General features: G+C 41.0%; 1 protein-coding gene across 1 annotated transcript in view; it reads left to right on the top strand.

Moving 5' to 3' along the window:
* ITK (IL2 inducible T cell kinase) overlaps positions 1–20,800 on the top strand; it is a 66,350-nt gene that overhangs the window by 35,369 nt on the left and 10,181 nt on the right. Inside the window, exons 7-13 of the mRNA XM_004428598.3 lie at positions 1,261–1,326; positions 5,695–5,749; positions 15,668–15,750; positions 17,660–17,793; positions 18,180–18,254; positions 19,912–20,083; positions 20,474–20,690. Coding sequence (XP_004428655.1) covers positions 1,261–1,326; positions 5,695–5,749; positions 15,668–15,750; positions 17,660–17,793; positions 18,180–18,254; positions 19,912–20,083; positions 20,474–20,690 — 802 coding nt within the window. The remainder of the gene's footprint in view (positions 1–1,260; positions 1,327–5,694; positions 5,750–15,667; positions 15,751–17,659; positions 17,794–18,179; positions 18,255–19,911; positions 20,084–20,473; positions 20,691–20,800) is intronic.

Raw genomic sequence — 20,800 nt, 5'->3', positions numbered from 1 at the left:
GCAAAAATAGTATTTGACCTGTCTATATAATTGTAAACATATGGTGTGGCAAAACCAGACATAATTAAAAGGAATTCCAAAAGAGAGATACAAAAGAAATAGCAAATTTCAGAACAAGCTGACTCCCATCAGTTGGCACTGACTGCCTTGAGCACCAGGTTGAGGATGATTCTGAGGCGAGATGTCCAATTCTCCAAAGAAAGCATGCCGTGACTGACTAGCAATGTCAGCCAAGGGCACAGGATATGAGATAATCATCCCATATTTGGATTCCCCATTTTTTATTTGTTCACTCCTCAAACAATGCAGTGAAATAGATCACACATTCCCCATTAAACATAATCACTAGATTGAAAAATGGCCTTATTATACAAAAATTAAAACACATTATGAAGTAAAGAGCAAGATTTCTCAGGCGTCTTTTTATAGATTGGCAGCGTCTGGAGGGATTTTATGTGTAATCTACTTTAAGTCCCTCATTTTACAGATACAGAGCCAGAAGCCCAGAGAGTGGAAGGGACACTGTTCTCACCTCATAGTATTAAATGTGATAATGAATGTGAAAGTGCTTTGAAAAATACAAAGCTATACACAAACGTAAATTTTGATGTTCTTATTAGTCTCTTTATCCATATGTCTTTGTTTATGAGCAATTATTGATTCCCGCTCAAAAGAAACTCCCATCTCTAAATCCAGCATGACTTTATCCTTTGTTCTCATGTTTTACTGTTTATGTCTGAAGGAGCTCAATTAACAAAAAAATATCAGGGAGGCTTTGAATTAAAAGCTTACAATGCTGACTGGCAGTATCTCTTGGGACCTGTGGTTGGAAAGCCATTTTTTATCTTTTAATTATTTTGCTTTCTCGACTATAAAATGGTAGCACTAAAGTGGAAAAAATACTGATTATCACACATACAAAAAAATGTTTCCTTATAGAAAATAGAGACTGAACATTAATCTTTTTTTCCAGTAGAGGAAATTTTACAATGAGGAGAGTAGCAAGTAGAGCTTTTTAAGTAAAATAGCCACTTCTTATTTATTATGGTTTATATTTTAGTGGTGAAATCTATAGCCTTTAACAGCAGATTGTTATTTTTAGCAATTCTTTTATTCTAAAACTTTAAAATGTCTTACTCCGAATGCCAAATAATGTGAGACTCTCCTATCTTTAAGTGACTGTTAGTGGATTAAACCTATAAAATGGAGATGTAAAACCTGGTTCTATATTAGTCTAAACACTAATTTCCCTTTTAACAGGCATGAAGGATATGTACCAAGCAGTTATCTGGTGGAAAAGTCTCCAAATAACCTGGAAACCTATGAGTAAGATATTTTATTTGTTTTCCAAATATCTGGTACTAAGGAGTCCTCCTTACATTAGGAGTGAATTGTTGGTTGATTATAAAAGTGTCAGGCATTTTCTCTTCTTGACCTGCTTTCTTCTCCCCTGTACTCTGATCCCTAAATAAACAGTAAAGGAATACTTTAAACAAGAAAAGGGATAGGGTGTTCTTTTTTTTTTTTTTTTTGTGAGGAAGATCAGCCCTGAGCTAACATCCATGCCAATCCTCCTCTTTTTGCTGAGGAAGACCAGCCCTGAGCTAACATCTATTGCCAATCCTCCTCCTTTTTCTCCCTTTTTCTCCCCAAGGCCCCAGTACATAGTTGTACGTCATAGTTGCACATCCTTCTAGTTGCTGTATGTGCGACGCCGCCTCAGCATGGCCAGACAAGCGGTGCATCGGTGCGCGCCCAGGATCCAAACCCGACGGCCAGTAGCAGAGCGCACGCACTTAACCGCTAAGCCACGGGGCCAGCCCCAGGGTGTTCTCACCTCCCCTTTTATCAAAGAGATGACTCTCAGACGCCTGCACAGATAATAGTAAAAGGAAAGAGTTCTTCTGTGAATCCTAGAAATATTGGTCTTACTTGAGAAGGAAAAAAACACTATGAACACTGGATCAAATACAAACTGATTTAAAAGATGGTTTTAATGCAATACTGCCAATACCAAAATAACAGATAAATAGCTATTAAATATCTGCTTAATTTGTGTTATTTATTTCAAGCTATCATTTAAAAGAAGAGTTCACATGGATGTAATTTTGATGGAACTACTTAATAAGGTCCAACTGTAGTGTACCAAGTACTCACCATGTACATGTATTTCCCAGCTCAGCTGCTGAAAGGCTCAGAAACAACACCACCACAGTAGCAATGTGCACAGCCAGATCTTGGTTTCTAAATAACACTTCTCACTAAAAAGAACCAGGACTTCTTGGAGAAATGGCTTGGGGATTCACAGTCAGGGCAGGGAAAGAACAAGATGAACTTGGAATGTCTTCTTGCACCAAAAAGTAAAGGAGTACCCTTCCCCAAATTTTTAAATGATGTGGCATGTCAAATGAGCACAGAAGTCAGCTTAAAAATGCTCCTTCTGACTAAATCTGGGACAACTTGAGTATCAAATTAAATAATAAATAATGACAGTAATGAAATACAATCCATTGACTGCAATAAGAATCCCTAAGAAATAGCTCAATAGGGCCGGCCCTGTGGCTTAGCGGTTAAGTGCGTGCGCTCCGCTGCTGGCGGCTGGGGTTCGGATCCCAGGCGCGCACCGACGCACCACTTCTCTGGCCATGCTGAGGCCGCGTCCCACATACAGCAACTAGAAGGATGTGCAGCTATGACATACAACTATCTACTGGGGCTTTGGGGGAAAAATAAATAAAATTATAAAAAAAAAAAGAAATAGCTCAATAGATAAGTAAATAAACAAACAAGAAGAGAAAGCCCTTTCTTACAGTATAATGCCAACTAATGAATGTAGAAGGAATGATAAAGTTTAAAAATCACCATTTTGTACCTTAAAGTATCAACTGATTCAGGCAAGAGTCTTCAATGAATGTCATGGCTAGAGGGTGAAAGTTTGATATTTACATAGTCTCAAAGTATCTTCTCACAAATTGCTTATTAATAACAAAGTGGAAATATCTAGCAGACCCCATTTTAACCAAGTGATCAATAATGGTGCAAACAGACATCGAGTGTCTCCTGATGTGATGCACTGACAAGGACACAACATCACTTCTGTGATATTCCTGCCCAAACAAGCATAACCTCAATTAGTCATGAGGAAATAATAGATAAATCCAAATTGAGGGATATTCAACAAAATAACTGGCCTGTGCTCTTGAAAATTGTTAATATCATGAAAGATGAGAAAAGCTGAGAAATTGGTCCACATTAAAGGAGACTAAAAAGATGTGGTAACTAAATGCACCAGTAATCCTGGGTTGGGTCTTGACCCATAAAAAAAAATTACAAAACACATTATTGGGACAATTGATAAACTTTGAATAAAGTCTGAAATTAGATAATAGTATTGTATCAATGTTAAATTTCCTGATTTTCCTAACTGTACTATGGTTATGTAAGTGTATATGCTATTTCTTAGAAATACATACTGAAGTTCTTAGGAGTAAACATCTATTCTGAAATGGCTCAGAAAAAATATATCTATCTATCTAGAAGGAATGGTAAAGCAAATGTGTAAAATGTCAGCAATTGGTTCATCTGGGTGAAGGGTATATGGGAGTTGTTTTATAGTATTTTACAGCTTTTCTGTAAATTTGAAATTATTTAAAAATAAAACTTTTTAAGTCTTTACCAACTATAAGATACCAGGGTGGAAGAATACTAGCTAATGAAGCCTTCTATTAATTCATCTGGGTTCTTATTAGTTCAAATGGGGTCAAGTTATTTGTTGCTGAAATGCTCGTAGATTCTGTAGTGAAGGGCTACCGTTTTCTGAAGAGTCTCTTAACCTGAGACTTGTTTTGATCAAATATGTGAGAGTAGCCCCTCCCTCAGCTGACAGAAGAGTCATCAGTTCCAAGAACAGTTGAGCCCCAATGAAACGTATATGAGATTTGCTTAAATAAAATAAAATTCTTTTATTTTTTTATGGTCAATGCCTTCAGAAAAAATAGGCACTTATTTCAAATGATCGCTAGGCTAAGAAGTATTGTTTGTTTGTTTTTGCTTTTAATCAGAATCTCTTCATTTATGATAGAGGGGGCAAACTTAAAATTTCAACAGAGTATAAAGCAATAGGGAATGGTGAAGCCTGGGGCAAAAAAAAAAAAAAAACTATATTCCCCCTCCCGAAGGTATTTTAAGTAATTTTTAAAATAAAACACTATACCATACAAATAAAACAGTCTGTGAGCCCTATTTATTCTGTGCACTGTCAGTTTGCGTTTTTCAGATATGGAATCTTGGCTAGAATATAAAATGACTCACAAACATTCAGATGGTATATATCTAGGTATATAAAAAATACCCAATATGATGACTTTTTATCCTTGAACTTAATATTGTCTAGTTTCAGGTACTATCTACAATAAGAACTCAAAAATGTACCACCTGGAAACATAATCATGGGTTGGTAAACCCATAGCCATTGATTGGCTTCGGGTCTCCTGCCTTGGTTTAGGGGCAAATTTCCTCACCAGGTTGGATCTCAGATCTCTTTTCCTTAAAATGAAGAGTCAGACAAGATGAAGGAAGCAAATATGGCACTCTTGCTGGCATTCCCTCCCCATGCCTGGACTCACGGAGGACATTACTCTTAGATAGTAACATACTTACCCACTGAGCCTAGACGCACAGCTCTAGGCAGCCATTACTAATTGATCAGAGTTTGCACATGAAATGAAGCATATTTGCCAGCCCTCAACTAGAGAAGCTCTAAGAGCCTGTTGAGGTGTGAAGTACCATTCAGTTGTATGATATTCAGAAGCTCAGGTGGATCCACTAACTCGCTTATTCATGGCTACTCTCAAGTAGCCAAACAAGTTTGATAAGTGGTATTGCTTCCCCACCCAGAACTTCTCTCCTCCTGGGTTTATTAATTTCCGAAATTGGTTGTTAACTGATGATGGTTCTATCTCCTCTCACCTGATGAGTGGCCAGGGAGGCCAGGATGAGGCTCAAGTGGTAACAACAATATCCAGAAACTTCATCTCTAAAAATCACTCACATTCTTCTTTACCACTTTTTAGTTGTTTTTTCTTCAGACACCAAAATTATAAAAATAATGTAATTTCTTTGCAGAAGATTTTGAAAGCCACTGTTAAAGAGGAAAATACTGCAATTGTTTTTGAAGGATATTTTTTACACTTTCAAATTTGTATTAAATTTTTATAGCTGCCCTAGCATCATCCTTGTTATAACTACCCACTGACTTATAAAATGGAGAAGATAAATTTTTTCTAAAATTTTATTATGGAAAATTTCCAACATGCACAAAAGTAGAGAGAAGAGTATAATGAACCTACATGTACCCAAAACCCAGCTTCAACAATTATCAATATTTTACCAATTCTGATTCATTTATCCCCTTCCAGTTAAACATTTTATTACCTGGCCATGGTTCATGCCTTTGGTTTTAGTTTGAAGCACTGGTAGAAACAGAAAATTACCAAATCATTTTCTGGCATTAATTATCTTTTATAAGTAAATACTAAAATAATAAATAATAATAAAATAATAAAATATGACCTTGGGCAAGTTTCTTCACCAGATTGGATCTCAGATTTTATTATAAAAATAAAATTTTACATTTTATTTTTTATAATAAAGTTTTTAAAAATATCATTGACATATGACTTTCCCTGCTTTCAGGTGGTACAATAAGAGTATCAGCCGAGACAAAGCTGAAAAACTTCTTTTGGACACAGTAAGTCTCTTTAAAACCTGCCTTTTGACTTAAAATAAGTGAATTGTGCTGTTTTTTTCAGCCATACTGTGGTTTATGCCAATGCAATGAGTTGATATATTGGATTAACAGTGGTTTTCATGTCTGGTAAAAATATTCTTGGGATTTACAGGACTAGCATACAACAGGATAAGAAATCTGGGGAGGCTCAAAGACCTTGGTATTGACATGCAACTGTCACCACAGGTGTGGTGTTCTTTCTGGCTGTGATGGCTGACCCTGGGGAGCCATCAGGACTGGTCTTCCTTGCCTGTTTCTCTGGCAAGGTAGGGGTGGCTGTCACTCAGATTCTGCCTGGTTGGGCTGTGGGTCCAGAGGAAATATACCACTTGTTTTGACTTATTTTTCGTGCAAAAGTTCTCAAAATCCATGCAGCATGAGTAGCAAGACTAATCTTACCCAGGGATGTCAGGATTAAGGGAGAGAGGGATGAGAAGAGAGAAAGCATGGTGTGGTGGGAAAAGTACTGGGTCCTGGTCCCTGCTCTGTCACTAGCTCAGTGTGCGACTTTGGGGACATCTCTTCTTCTTTCTGGGCCTCAGTTTCTCAGTGAGTACAAGATGAGTATTAGACTCAATCAGGGATGACAATTACCCAGCACTCACACTGCCACTCTCTGCTTCTGGTCCCATGGCCAACACAATTGATCATAGTCCATAGCTTTGGGGTCCGTTTCCACACAGTGTTTCAGGCAGCTGCCATTGATTAATTGGTGCCCAAGATGAACCCTCTCTTCCTGGACCAGAAAATCGTTTGTTATTCTAGGGCAGTGCCTCTCAAAATATCTGCCGTGATGGATCACTTTTTGTTGTTGGTTTTTAATTTCCAATTTGTCAGAGATTTATATTTTTTAAAATACAATAAAAATGAGTTACTAAAAAAACTAAAAAAGAAGCAAAGACAAAAAATGCAAGTCCAATTTTTTCATTATTACTAGATTCGTTAGACGTTAAATTACTCTGATTGCTATGAAAAGTTTCTAAATGCTTACTCTTAGTTTCTCTTTTCATCTGGTAGTGGACCAGTAACAATTTGTCAACTGGCACCCATCTGCACATCACACTTTGAGTAGCACTGACAATTGCACATTTATCGCTCTAGCAGAGAAACCAAACACATGGAGGTATTCAGAGAAAGCCTTCCACAGAGCAATTAATTATTTATCAGCATGTATGTCTAGAGCAGTGGTTCTTAGGCCTGACTGCACATTAGAATCACCTGAGAAACATAAAAAACTACCAATGCCAGGCCTCCCCCCAGCTTAATTAAATCAGAATCTCTAGTTGGTTGTTTCCAGGCATTAGTAATCTAGAGAAAAATCTCTCCAGGTGAGTCTAATATTCAGACGACGTTAATGACCAATGCCCAACACTAACCTTACCAGTGAGACCAGTAAACCATAGGTATGAGTTGATAGAAGCATTAGTCTCCCTGTGCCAAAATGTCAACCCTATTCCTGCCATTTCCCCATGTACCATTTTCCAGTTACGATTTGAAGGTATTTCCTGTCCTTAAGTGCACATCTCTCCTTCACGGAATGAAGCTGGGGTGACCAACTCATCCTGGTTTGCCTGGGACTGTCCCAGTTTTAACACTGAGAGTTCTCTGTCCCACCTCAGTCCTAGGCAAACTGGGACAATTAGTCACCCACATCATCCATTATTTGGGACAGTGGTTAAGGGTGAGCCTTGGAGAAGGGGACCTGGGAAGACATCAGGAAGGGACTGAAAGGCTGTGATGGGAAGGTGGACAGTTGATGGATATTGTCAGCGAATAATTTAAAGGCATATAATTAATTATTAATGTGATTGATAATAGATTGATTCATTCTATCAGAGACAAAAATATAATTTCTGTAAGAGGAACAGCGGAGGGGAGAAGGAAAACCCACAGTCCTACTCAGAAGCAGTGAACTTTGTTTTTCTTCTTTGGGTAAGTGGCCGGTTAGCAGGCAGCTAGCAAAGAGGACAAGGTGAGATGCTCTGCCCTTGGGCAGCTTGTTCTCATCAGAGAGAGCAAGTTCAGCTGTTTATGGATTCCCCAGAAGACTCGGGGCGTTTCCCAGCGATGGATGCGTTAACGGGCAGTCTGTATTCTGTCGGCTGTCTCAATTAGCACCCATTTCAGTTATGGTATGTGTGCACCATTTCCTTCATTAGGATTTCTCAATATAAACCTACATACCTTATTTACCGTTTTGCTGAGCACAGGACTAAGCACTTAGGGGTGCTTGAGGCAGGATCTTTGCCCTTGATGAGCTTTAGACTCCGTTGGAAAACAAGACAAACTCTGAGAAAAGCGTTAGAGGGTAATCTAAACTAAGCCAAGCATATGAGGCCACCTTCCAGCGGTCTCGCAGTAAAGAGAAGACTCTAGAGGTAGAAGGATTTCACGGAGGAAGAGGAATGGAGCTGAGTCATCACCGGACTCTGGTTTCTCTTCGGTTCCACATCAGCTCAGCACTTAATCGTTTCCTGTGGTTCCCAATAGACCACACATTAGAATCACTGGGAAACTTTTAAAAATACAGATTCCCAGGCCCCACCCCAGACCTGCAGAATCAGAATCTCTAGAGTCAGTTCCTGGGAACCTATATCTTTTCAAGTCAAGCTTGTAATGCGTATGCAGCCAGCTCAGCACCTAGTTCCCCCAACCTATGTCATTGGATAACATAGTAAAACTTGACTAATGAGAACTAATTGAGAGGAGTACAAAATTAATTAAAAACCTGAATTATACTGAGTTTAAACGAGTGTAGTTTGTTCTTTTCAATCACACATTGGTTAATACAGTGTTGTCTGTGGAGCACTTAAGACAGCCCACATTAATGATTGGCTAAAGATGATTCCTGTTTTACAACAGTTCTTCAGAGGCACTTAAATACATTTTGCCTGCTAGTGCAGTTGAAACATGCCTCATTACTAATATTCTGAACTACTTTACCAAATCCTCTTTGCCTCATTGGATAATATAAGGGCAAACTTCAGTGGGTCCCTGTGTTGTATGCTGTTTGAAACAATAGTTGAATTGTTTCATGGGTGTATTTATTGTTTCCTTATTTAACAAATATAGGACCCTTAAGGGACGGATTGATTCATTTTTGTTAATGAAAAATGGGTTGACTTCACTTTTTTGTTGTTGTTGTTGTTGTTGTTGTTGAGGAAGATTAGCCCTGAGCTAACATCTGTCACCAATCCTCCTATTTTGGCTGAGGATGATTGGCCCTGGGCTAACATCCGTGCCCATCTTCCTCTATTTTATGTGTGAGATGCCTGCCACAGCATGGCTTGATAAGCGGTGTGCCGTTCCGCGCCCAGGATCCAAACCTGCGAACCCCTAGCCACTGAAGCGGAGTGTGCAAACTCAACCATTACACCACTGGGTCGGCCCCACATTTCTATTAACTGAAGCTTCTGATCTGCTGCCTCATACATATTTCTCCAGTAGAATATAAACCCATTATCTTGTTCCTGCTGTACCTAGGAACCCCAAACTATATCTGTGACAAAGCAGTTGCTCAATAAATATTTGTTGAATGAATGAATACACCAAATGCTTAAAAATGTTTTTAAACTAACAACTATGCTTAAGGAGAACCTGGTTGAATCACGAGCATCATTGGGGGAGCTTTTTTTTTTTTTTGTGAGGAAGATGAGCCCTGAGCTGATCCCTGAGCTCACAAAAAGATCCATGCCAATCCTCCTCTTTTTGCTAAGGAAGACCGGCCCTGAGCTAACATCTATTGCCAATCCTCCTCCTTTTTTTCCCTTTTTCTCCCCAAAGCCCCAGTAGATAGTTGTATGTCATAGTTGCACATCCTCCTGGTTTCTGTGTGTGGGGCGCTGCCTCAGCATGGCCGGACAAGTGGTGCGTCAGTGCGCGCCCTGGATCCGAACCTGGGCCCCCAGTAGCGGAGCACGCGCACTTAACTGCTAAGCCACGGCGCCAGCCCCTGGGGGAGCTTTTTAAAAGCGCAAATTCCAGGACTTTAGCCCTCACCAATCAGAACCTCTGGAGGTGGCACCCAGGTGATTCTGGTACTTACCCAAGTTTGGGAACCTCAGAAAAGCAGCTCCTACCATGTCCTATCAATTCTTCCTATAACACCTCCTTCAAGAAGGGTCTCGTGCTTTCCCTCTCCCTAGCCTTGAAATGTGGTTTTCCCCACCTTTGAACCCTTAGGGTGCCATGTCATTACTTCTCCAGTGGCACTGTTCTCACTTTGTCTTGGACCTCAGTGGTTTCTCTTCTGTCCTAACCCATTTAGGTAGAGGGTAAATTCCTTGCAAGCAGGTCCTCCATACCTTACAGCATCGCACACACTGAATGATCTGAATTTCTAGCAGGAACCTTATCTAAGGCATTGGTTTACCATATTTCCATGATTCTAAGATGTCATTAGTTAAGGATGCAATATTGACTTAATAATGAGTTTGTTTCAAGAGAAGAACCACATTGAGAATGAAGAATGGCCATGTGTCAGAGACAAAAGTACAATGCAGCATGACAATTTTATTAATTATCAGTTTGTCTTTTTCACAATAACCTACTCTGTGTGCTGAGATTATCTTCTGTAAGATGACCCTCAAATCACACGGACAGAAAGGAAGAAATATACTCCTAACACAATCAACACATCTCAGATGAAGGCAGAAAATGTAGTTAATACTGCCAACAGATGGCATACCATAGCATGTGATGATAGTGGCTAATCATAGCTCTAGTACGCCTTGTTCTGGTATTATATTCCAGGAACTGTTCTATGTACTTTAATTCTCCTGACAAAGTTCATTTTACAGATGAGGAAACTGAAGCTCAGACATTTAATCAGGAAACATATGGAATTCACAGAATTATAGGCTGTTAGAGTTAGAATTCCCTTTAAAGGACATAAGGTCCATCCACTTTGTGTCACAGGGGAGTAAACTGGGGCCGAGTTCAGAGTGTGAATCAGTGGCATAGTCTGGACCAGAGCAGGGATGCTTCTTCACACATACACACAAACACGCACACACAGTTAATAAGGGAATATATGAGTTAAATTCTATTCTCCTATCCCTATATTTCCCATCCATATATGTCATCTCCTTGGCATGATTTTTTTCTATTGTGGCTCTCTATTTTTCTAGATAAAGTAGTAAAAGGTAAACTGAGACTTTGAATGTATCCCAAGGGAACAAGGGCCCCCTCTGACTGCATCGCACAGGTCAGTGCCACCTTGCTTGGTGGTGACATGAGCAAAGACCCTTTAGGCTCCGGTGTTCTTGGTCGTTGTGACTTCCTCTGAGCCCCTTGCAGGAAGTAGGTGGTAAGGCACATGCTGGATGCCTCATTTTCCTCAGAACTCTAGGCTGCCTCAGCCTCAAACCAGAGTTTCCTGTCACCATCACTGAAGGGCGCCGAGACCGACTGCAACAGAGGAGGAGCTCTGAGACTCCCACGACTGACAGAGCTGCCTGCAAACAATACCTCTCTCTTTTCTGATGTCTATGGATGTTTACTCTTGTTAGCAGTTGGGTTCTCCTCTGATTACAAATATTTTTCAAAAAAAAAAATGACTTCTTTGAAAGAATAACAACAACAAAACATTTTTAAAAATTATTTTATTGAGGTCATATCGGCTTAGAACATTGTGTAAATTTCAGGTGTACATTATTATATTTCAGCTTCTGTATAGACTACATCATGTTCACCACCAAAAGTTTAGTTGCCGTCTGTCACCATACATATGTGTCTTTACCCCTTTTGACCTTTCCCCACCCACTTTCCTGCTAGTAACCACCAATCTGTTCTCCTTATCTATGTGTTCGCTTGTTTATCTTCTGCATATGAGTGAAATCATACAATGTTTGTCTTTCTCTGATTTATTGTGCTAAGCATAATACCCTCAAGATCCACCTGTGTTGTTGCAAATGGCACAATTCTGTCTTTTTTATGGCTGAGTAGTATTCCATTGTATATATATATACCACATCTTCTTTATCCATTCATCCATTGATGGATACTTGGGTTGCTTCTAAGTCTTGGCTATTGTGAATAATCCTGCGATGAACATAGGGTGCATGTATCTTTTCAAATTAGTGTTTTCATGTTCTTTAGATAAATACCCAGAATTGGAATAGTTGGATCAAATGGTATTTCTATCTTTAATTTTTTGAGAAATCTCCATATTATTAAAAAGATAAGAAATCACAAGTGTTGAAGAGGATGTGGAGAAAAGGGAACCCTCCTACATTGCTGGTGGAAATGCAAACAAAACTTTCTTAATTAAATACAAGGAACATTTACACTCCCCTCTTCACAAACAGTTGATAAATTTCTGGTCTTTTTGGTCTATGTTTCTTCCCCTTTAGAATAAGTTATCTATGTAGATAAAGTCTCCCTCTGCTGAGGTTTTGTTTCTTCCTGCCTTGAGTTTAACCTATCACATTTCAATAAGGCAAGAGCAAAAGTTTCAATATTTGGAAAAAGGGGAAAAACTTTGAAGACAAGTTATGCTACATGTAATGCATGGATGAATATCACAAACATGATGTTGAGCAAAATAAGCCAGACACAAATTCACTATTCACAGTAGCCAAAAGGTGGAAACAACACAAACCTCCGTGCACTGATGAATGGATAAACAAATGTGGTATATCTGGTATACGGTATAGCCATAAAAAAGAACGAAGTACTGACACATGCTACAACTTGGGTGAACCTCGAAAACAATATGCAAAGTGAAAGAAGCCAGTCACAAAAGACCACGTATCATATAATATTATTTGTATTAAATGTCTAGAATAGGCAAACCTATAGAGACAGAAAGCATATTAGGGTGGCAGGGGTACAGACAAGACAAATACCTTTTGGGAGTGATGGAAATATTCTAAAATTAGATTGTGGTGATGGTTTCACAGCTTTTTAAATTTACTAAAAAATCATCGAACCTTACACTTAAAATGGGAAAATTTTGTGGTATGTAAATTATGCCTCAAAAGCTATTTTAAAATCTCATGAACTAATCTGGATTTTTGATGACACATAGATCTTTACTTCAGAAATTAAATAAACTACTGACCCGAAAGGGGGAAAAAATATAATTTTTGGAAAATCAGTTTTTTTAAAGGATGATATGTAAGCACAAGTTAAAAGGGTCTTTAATATTTCCACTGGATAAACGAGTTACATTCATATCTGGGAAAAGAGAAATAAGCATTTGGTTAGCTCTCCTCTGTCCTCACATGTCCAAGATTCTGCACAGAGCACAATGTGGAGAATGTGGGCACAAGATTGCACTATTATCCCCAAAAGATTTATAACTCATTTTCTTGAATATAACAAAAATTCATGAAATACAAAATTATTAAAGTAAACTCTGTGTATACAAAGACAGAATACTAGGACTGTTTCAGGACATCTTACAAAAAGAAATGTAGTATCTTCCTGCATTTTCCTCAATTCTCCCCCACTTTCAGGCAGCCCAAGCCCACTGCCTTGGGAGAGGGAGGCCACAGGGGAACAGCAGAGACCTGCAGATTCAGGTCTTAGTTTCAAATTTCTTTTTTTTCCCAGTTTTATTGAGATATAATTGACATATAACATTGTATAAGTTTAAGGTGTACAACATAATGATTTGGTATATGTATATATTGTGAAATGATTAAAACAATGTTTCGTTAATATTCATCACCGCACATAGTTACAAATTTTTTTCCTGTGATGAGAACTTTTAAGAAATACTATCGGGCTGGCCCTGTGGCTTGGTGGTTAAGTGCGCGCGCTGCAATGCTGGTGGCCCGGGTTCGGATCCCGGGTGCGCATCGAGACACCACTTCTCCGTCCATCCTGAGGCCAAGTCCCACATACAGCAACTAGAAGGATGTGGAGCTATGACATACAACTATCTACTGGGGCTTTGGGGGGGAAAAATAAAATAAATAAAATCTTAAAAAAAAAAAAAAAGAAATACTCTTAGCAACTTTCAAATGTACCATATAGTACTGTTAACTGTAGTCACCGTGCTGTACTTTATATCCCCAGAACTTATGTATCTTATAATTGGAAGTTTATACCTTTTGACTGCCTTTGTCCAATTCCTCACCCTCCACCCCCCTCAAATTTCAAAATTGAGTCTTGAAACTCCCACCAGAGATGAGAAGAGTTTGGGGTGTTTCACAAAGTTTGTGTGGTAAACTATGGGTTTGGCCAGAATGCACAATGACGTAAGGGCTGATTGTCCCCCACCCCACACACACTCCCCTGCAGGTTTAGGGCTAAGTTAGAGGAAGCAGGTTGTGTCTCTGTGCGAGGATGAGCTTTCTAACAGTTAATACTGTTTCGAGAGACAAGAGACTACTCGTCAGGACTGTTATAAATAAGAGCTGCACCTTCAGTTGAGTCAGTGGGAACCAAACCTGGATGTCTATAAGAATCGCATGGCAAGCTTTTAAAAAGTTCAGGCACCAGGCTCCCAATCCCAGAGACTGTAAGTGTGTAGGTATGGGGTGGAGCATGGTTTGTTGTTGTTTTTTGTCTTGGTTTGTGCCTGTGATTGTGATAATCAACAATTTGGGACACAGGGGTTTAGGGAGTTGGGCCAGATCAGTGGTTCTCAAACAGGGGTGATTTTGTCCCCCAGGGAATACTTGACAATGTCTGGCATCCAGTAAATAGAGGCCAGGAATGCTGGTAAACATCCTATATTGCACAGGACAGCCCCCACAACAAAGAATTACTGGGCCCAAAATGTTAATATTGCTGAGGTTGGGGTAACCCTGGGTTAGATAACCTTCATAAGGTCCTTTCTAACCCTGAGATTCTAGGATTCAAACAATTAGCATGGCCGTCTGTTTGTATTATTATTATTATGTGTAGACAACCCACCTTTGGGCTTAGGGGATGGAGGGGCTTGTGTTGTTCTAAATTGTATATACTTTGCTCCATATACATATAAGTATATGCCCTCCACACAAGGCTCCTGTCTACCTCTGGCCTTCATTTATGGCTCTCACTATGTCTAAGTATCATAATAATAGGTTTTGCAAATGTTACCAGCACAGATTCACAGCTGGATAGGAACAGAGTATTACACGTGAAGTACTCAAAACAGAATTAAGATCTAAAAATTCCCACCAGGAATGAATAAACTGGTGTATCCATTTGCTCGTGCTTATTTCATCAGTGCTGGCAAAATTGTAAGAGGGGTGAAGGGTACATTCTCCAGGCACTCCCTTCTCCCCACTTCCCTCATGCAACCAGGAGCTTCTTGTTCTTTCTTCTTTGGCCCTGCAGCAAAATCAGCACTCTGGAAAGGGCCTAAGAAATAATATTCCCATTCAGGAACTGATGATGCTTCCAGGACAGCAAGTGTTGTGCTCAGGTGGGGGAATGGAGAGGTGGCTTCTGACATTCTTTGAATGGAGGTGTCATGGAGTAGGTGAATGAACATGGCCTTTGCTCACATGCCACATTCAAGGTTCAAATCCCAGGTCTGCCACTTACTAGTTGTGGATCATGAGAAAGTCACTTAAGCTCTCTGGCAATCAGTGTCCTCATTGGTAAGTTGAGGAGGATAACATCTAGATTGCAATGTTTTGATTAGGGGTGGAAAATATCTGTAATGAGACTGGTACGTGGTGAGTTCCAAGAAGGCAGACCTTGTGTCTGTTTATCTTCATTCACTGCTTAGACAGCACTAGAACAGTTCCTGACCCATGGTAGGAGCTCAAGAAATATCTGTTGAATGACGAAATGAAATGGTAGCCATTATTGCTGAGAGTCTTCTCTGTGCCAAGCTGACCTACAGTATTTCCTCCTTTCACAGGAAAGTGGAGCTGGATGCGTGAGCCTGATTTCCTGGGGTCACTAACCTTCCGTTCTCTCTAACCATTCCAGGGCAAAGAAGGAGCCTTCATGGTGCGAGATTCCAGGACTCCAGGAACATACACCGTGTCTGTTTTCACCAAGGCCATTGTAAGGTATGGTGCTAACTCAGGTCAGCAAACTGGAAAGAGACAGACAGTCCTGAGGCGGAGGAGGAAGGGGATATGCACAGCAACATCAGAGAGGGCAAGGGATAGAGTGGTCACTAGAAATGGTATGTTTTCCCTGATCCTCCTGAGAAATCCAAGACCAAGGAGATTAAGGACATAACTGAAGTCACTTAGCTGGAAAGTGACAGCAGTGGGGCCAGACGCCAGGGTCTCTTCCCAGGTAGCATCCCTGAGTGCAGAGCTCTAAAGAAATAAGATACCTGGCCCTGTATTTGATGAGCTTATAATTTAATACATAGAATAAGAGAAAAGATAATTCTGACTGGAAGCAAGAAGATACGAATTTTAGTTCTGGCTCTGCTAATAAAGCTACCTACCATTTATTGAGTCCTTACTCTGTGCCAAAATTTTACAGACCATTTCCAATCCTAATAAGCCCTGAAGGCAGGTGTTACTGTGCTCATTTCACGTAGACAAGACTGAGGCTCAAAGAGCTGGTGGCGCCTCCCTGAGCCAGTGGAGCTCAAGCAATCAAGCCACTTGCATGCCCCAGCCGGCAACCGCAAGACCCTTACTGCGTGTCTGCCCCTCTCTGGCCCTCAGTCTCCTCTGTAAAACGATGTCTAAGGGCCTCTCCAGGTCTCAAATTCTCTTCTAATTAGAAAATCAGTAAGAACTAAACAGTTTGGCAATGACCAAAATCCAGTAAGAATTAAGAGAAGAGAGAAAAATGAATAATTAAGGTGTCCTCAGGGACTATTTGTTGGAGAATGGAGGACATGAGCAAGACTTGGAGCAAGAGCAGGGTTTCCACAGGGCGGCAAAGAGGAAGGGGGCTGTCCGGGGATGGGAAAGAGTACAGTGCACATCACAGAGGGGCCGCGCCTCTGCCATGGCCGGGAGACAGTGAGGAGAGTGACTGCAACTCCATAAGGCATGATGGAGAAGGAAGGAGAAATAAAGTCTGTGTCAGGGGTTCCCGAGACCACCTCCAGGTTTGGTGATTCACTAGGAACTCACAGGACTCAGCATATAGTTGTACTCAGGGCTAAGCCTTATTACATCAAAAGGATGCAAAGCAAAATCAGCAAAGGAAAAAGGCACAGGGGGCAAAATCCAGAGGAAACCAAATGCAGGCCTCCAAGAATCCTCTCCCAGTGGAGTCACACAGGATGCACTTAATTCCTCCAGCAACAGGTTGTGACAACAGCGGTGAAATGGTGTCCACCAGGGAAGCTCATGAGAGCCTCGGTGCCCAAGGTTTTCACTGGGGGCTGGTCACGTAGGCACCCCCTGCCTGGCACAGAGCAAAATTCCAGACTTGCAGAAGAAAAGCAGACATTGAGAATAAACTGCATTGTGGATATAAACAATTTAGGCACAGGGGGCCACCTTATTGATTAGAGAATGGTGAGAGCCCTCCCCAAATCCAAGTTCTCAGACAACAGCCAAGGGCCAGCCTTGCAAGCAGGCCTGTCTAAGGATGGCAGTCAGGGCTGCTATGCTAACTCTTCACTGCACAAAGTCAAGTAAGTAGGAAGGGGCCCAAGATGCTTCTTTACGTTAAATAGGCTGACTATTAATTAAATCCTTAGAGCAGGGAAGGCAGACATGTAGCACATACAACACTACTCCCCATCTTGTGATTGTGGAGGAAACATTACCAATCCATTACGGCACTAATTCTAACTGGTTCCAGATGCAGCCTCAGAGTCCTTCTTAACACAGCACCCAGGGCCAACCTGTCAAGACTGACACACAAGTTGAAATGCGTTGGCCATCCTTGTGAGAGGGTAAAAATCAAAGCTAATAGGAATCTGATACCAGTCGACATTTTTGTGTCTAAATATCGCTTCTTAATAATCACTGCATTTATTATTTTTATTTGTTTAAGTGAGAACAACCCCTGTATCAAGCACTATCACATCAAAGAAACAAATGAGAACCCCAAGCGATATTACGTGGCTGAAAAGTATGTGTTTGACTCCATCCCTCTCCTCATCAATTATCACCAGCACAATGGAGGAGGTGAGTGAGAAGGACCAGGCCAGAGGGGGACCCTCGCAGGGAGCCCTGGAGAAAAATGACAATCACCCACCTTGGTTTCTTCATCTCAGACAGGCTGACCATAAACAATAACTAAATATACAAATAGAAAAGGATACCAAATATTTGATTATATTACATATTTTCCATTAGCAAATTCTGTTATTGAAATCATAAGATTTCACCCCCTGCCTACCTGTGTTTATGACTCTCCTCAGGGAGGGTGTAATATCCGTGATTGGGCTTTGGGATTTGTTTTCAAAACAAAAGTAGCTTTTGCGTTGGATTATATTTCTCCCTGGTGATTTAACTTGGACGGTTATTACAGTAAAGCTCTAATCTCCCCTTTTCGCTTTTTAATCAACCAGGCCTGGTCACAAGACTCCGGTATCCAGTTTGCTCCTGGAGGCAGAAAGCCCCGGTCACAGCAGGGCTGAGATACGGTGAGCAGGGCATTCCGGAATGTTATGCATTTTCACTAAAACTCATGTCCCTAAAGGTCTGGGGCAAATTTTGAATGGACCTTCCATGAGTCTAACTCTTCTCCAGACTTAAAATGACCATTAAAACAGGTACACTGTATACCTGGAGAAGGTGTGCACAAATGAACGTTTACGATGTGTGCAAGTAAGAGAAGTGTATATATGAGCACATTTATCTAGGCCAGATCAATGTCCGTTGGTTTTAGGTATGAGTTCATCAATAAAGTGTTTATTGAGCACCTACTTTGTACAGAGCACTCTACTAAACGTTATCAGAAAACAATGCCTTAGCATTCTGTTCCCACCTATCTTCTAGAACTTCTGCATCATCTAGTTCATTGGTTATGGGTCCATTGCAAGGGCTGTAAGCTGGCAGCATCCAGAAGTGTTTGTCTGCATAACACAGTGTTAAATTTTTTTTGAATACCTTAGGCGGGGCGTGCATCTCCAGTGCCATAGGCCCTACTATTCCTTCTTGTCCTATGGAACTGCTTTACCCACTTGTGATTATCTGCCTGGGACCTGAAGGCATTTGAATTTGCATCCCCTGGTCCAAACTGTGCTGGTTGAGAAGGCTGGTGTAAATGTGTATCTCCTAGACTGGTGGTTCTCAAACTTCAGTGTGATTAAAGTCATCTGGGATGCTTATTAAAAATGTTGACCCCTGGGCCCTCTCCAACACGTACCAAAAGACAAAACCTGATAGTGGGGTCCTGGAGTCTGCGTTTTAAACAAGTGCCTTTGACATAGGTGGTGAGAGGGTAGTACTTTGAGAAACACTGTCACGGGTTCTCCATCCCTCACCAGCACCATATCAGGCACACAGTAGGCACTCAGTACTGTTTTCTGTTGAGTCTCTGCCTTAAACAGGTAGAAATCTAGCTGTTTGTGGTACTAGACCACATGTCAGGAAAGGAAAATGCCTTTTTAGCCTCTTTATGAAAATAAGGTATTAGAATAACTGTAGAATCCTAACAAGTCCATGCTGGATGGGATCTCAGAGATGGTCTTATGAACCCACTCATTTTGTCAGCATGAAAATTGAGACTCAGATCCTTTTTATTCGTTTATTGAACATTTATTGAGAGCCTACCACGTGCCAGACGCTGTGCTGGCTTGCATCTCTGTACCAGTCCTCTGGGAATCCACCTCCTTACCCCCAACCCCTGCTAAGGCCTAGCAGAGTGCTGTGTACATCGCGGGTGCTCTTGATGGATAAATGAATGAACGAATGGTCAGTTCAAATGAAATTTGCTCTATGTGGAAAATGACAATAAAAATTTTTCAATCAGGTATAGAAAATGGTTGGGACCTTACAAGAACCCTTTAATTTACTTTCTTTAATATCTTGATTAATGCCATCCTACTTCCTCTTTCCATGTTATCTCCCCCACATACATTTTTCCTGGTGTTAAATGCATAGCCTATGTTATTATTTGGAAAAAACAAATAATTTTATCTATCTGTGGTAGTTCTAAGTCTTGGGCTTGTATCATTTTCCCTCTTTGGGACATAGTAACAATAGGCTAACATTCTACGTAGGGCTACATAGTCTCCTGGTAGCCCTATACCTCATAACTACTGCTTAGCAACCCTGCAAATCCCTCTTCTCTTCCAGGGAAATGGGTGATCGATCCCTCGGAGCTCACTTTTGTGCAGGAGATTGGCAGCGGGCAGTTTGGGCTGGTGCATCTTGGTTACTGGCTCAACAAGGACAAGGTGGCCATCAAAACCATTCAGGAAGGGGCTATGTCGGAAGAGGACTTCATAGAGGAGGCTGAAGTCATGATGTGAGTGGTCAAAACAAGGATATGCAAAGATGCCTTGGGAAGGATGTTCTGTGCTGGTTCTTTAAATACCACTCTGATGCCATGTTGTGCAACCTCCCTGCTCAAATCCAGCAGTGGCTTCCTATGGCATGGAGAATAAAATCAAACTCCTCACCACGGTCTATAAGACTCACCATGGTCTGGCCCTGCACGTTCTCCACTCATCTCCTGCCCATCTCTCCTCGGGTCCATGACATGCCAGCCACACTGGCCTCCATTTGTCCTCACATGCCAAGTGACTCCCTGCCATCCTTCAGGTCTAGGTTCAAATGACACGTTTTTGTTTTAGGGAGGGATAAATTGTGGGGAGGCTGAGTTTAGCCCATCTCACCCCTTGCCTTTTTCTTTCAGGAAACTCTCTCACCCCAAACTGGTCCAGCTCTATGGAGTGTGCCTGGAGCAGGCCCCTATCTGCCTTGTGTTTGAGTTCATGGAACACGGCTGCCTGTCGGATTACCTGCGCAACCAGCGGGGGCTCTTTGCTGCAGAGACCTTGCTGGGCATGTGCCTGGATGTGTGTGAGGGCATGGCCTACCTGGAAAAGGCGTGTGTCATCCACAGAGACCTGGTAAGAGGGTGAGGGGCAAACACCTACAGGTCCAGGATGAAGGGGCATGTCCCACTGACATGTAGAGCTACCAAGACTGAGAATGCATTAATCAACAATAAGTCACAGAC

This window comes from Ceratotherium simum, chromosome 4 (assembly GCF_057802395.1).
Source record: "Ceratotherium simum simum isolate JZ-2026a chromosome 4, ASM5780239v1, whole genome shotgun sequence".
Classification (NCBI taxonomy): Eukaryota; Metazoa; Chordata; class Mammalia; order Perissodactyla; family Rhinocerotidae; genus Ceratotherium; species Ceratotherium simum.
Note: the sequence above shows the minus strand (reverse complement) of the source record. Positions and strands in the feature narration are given on the sequence as shown.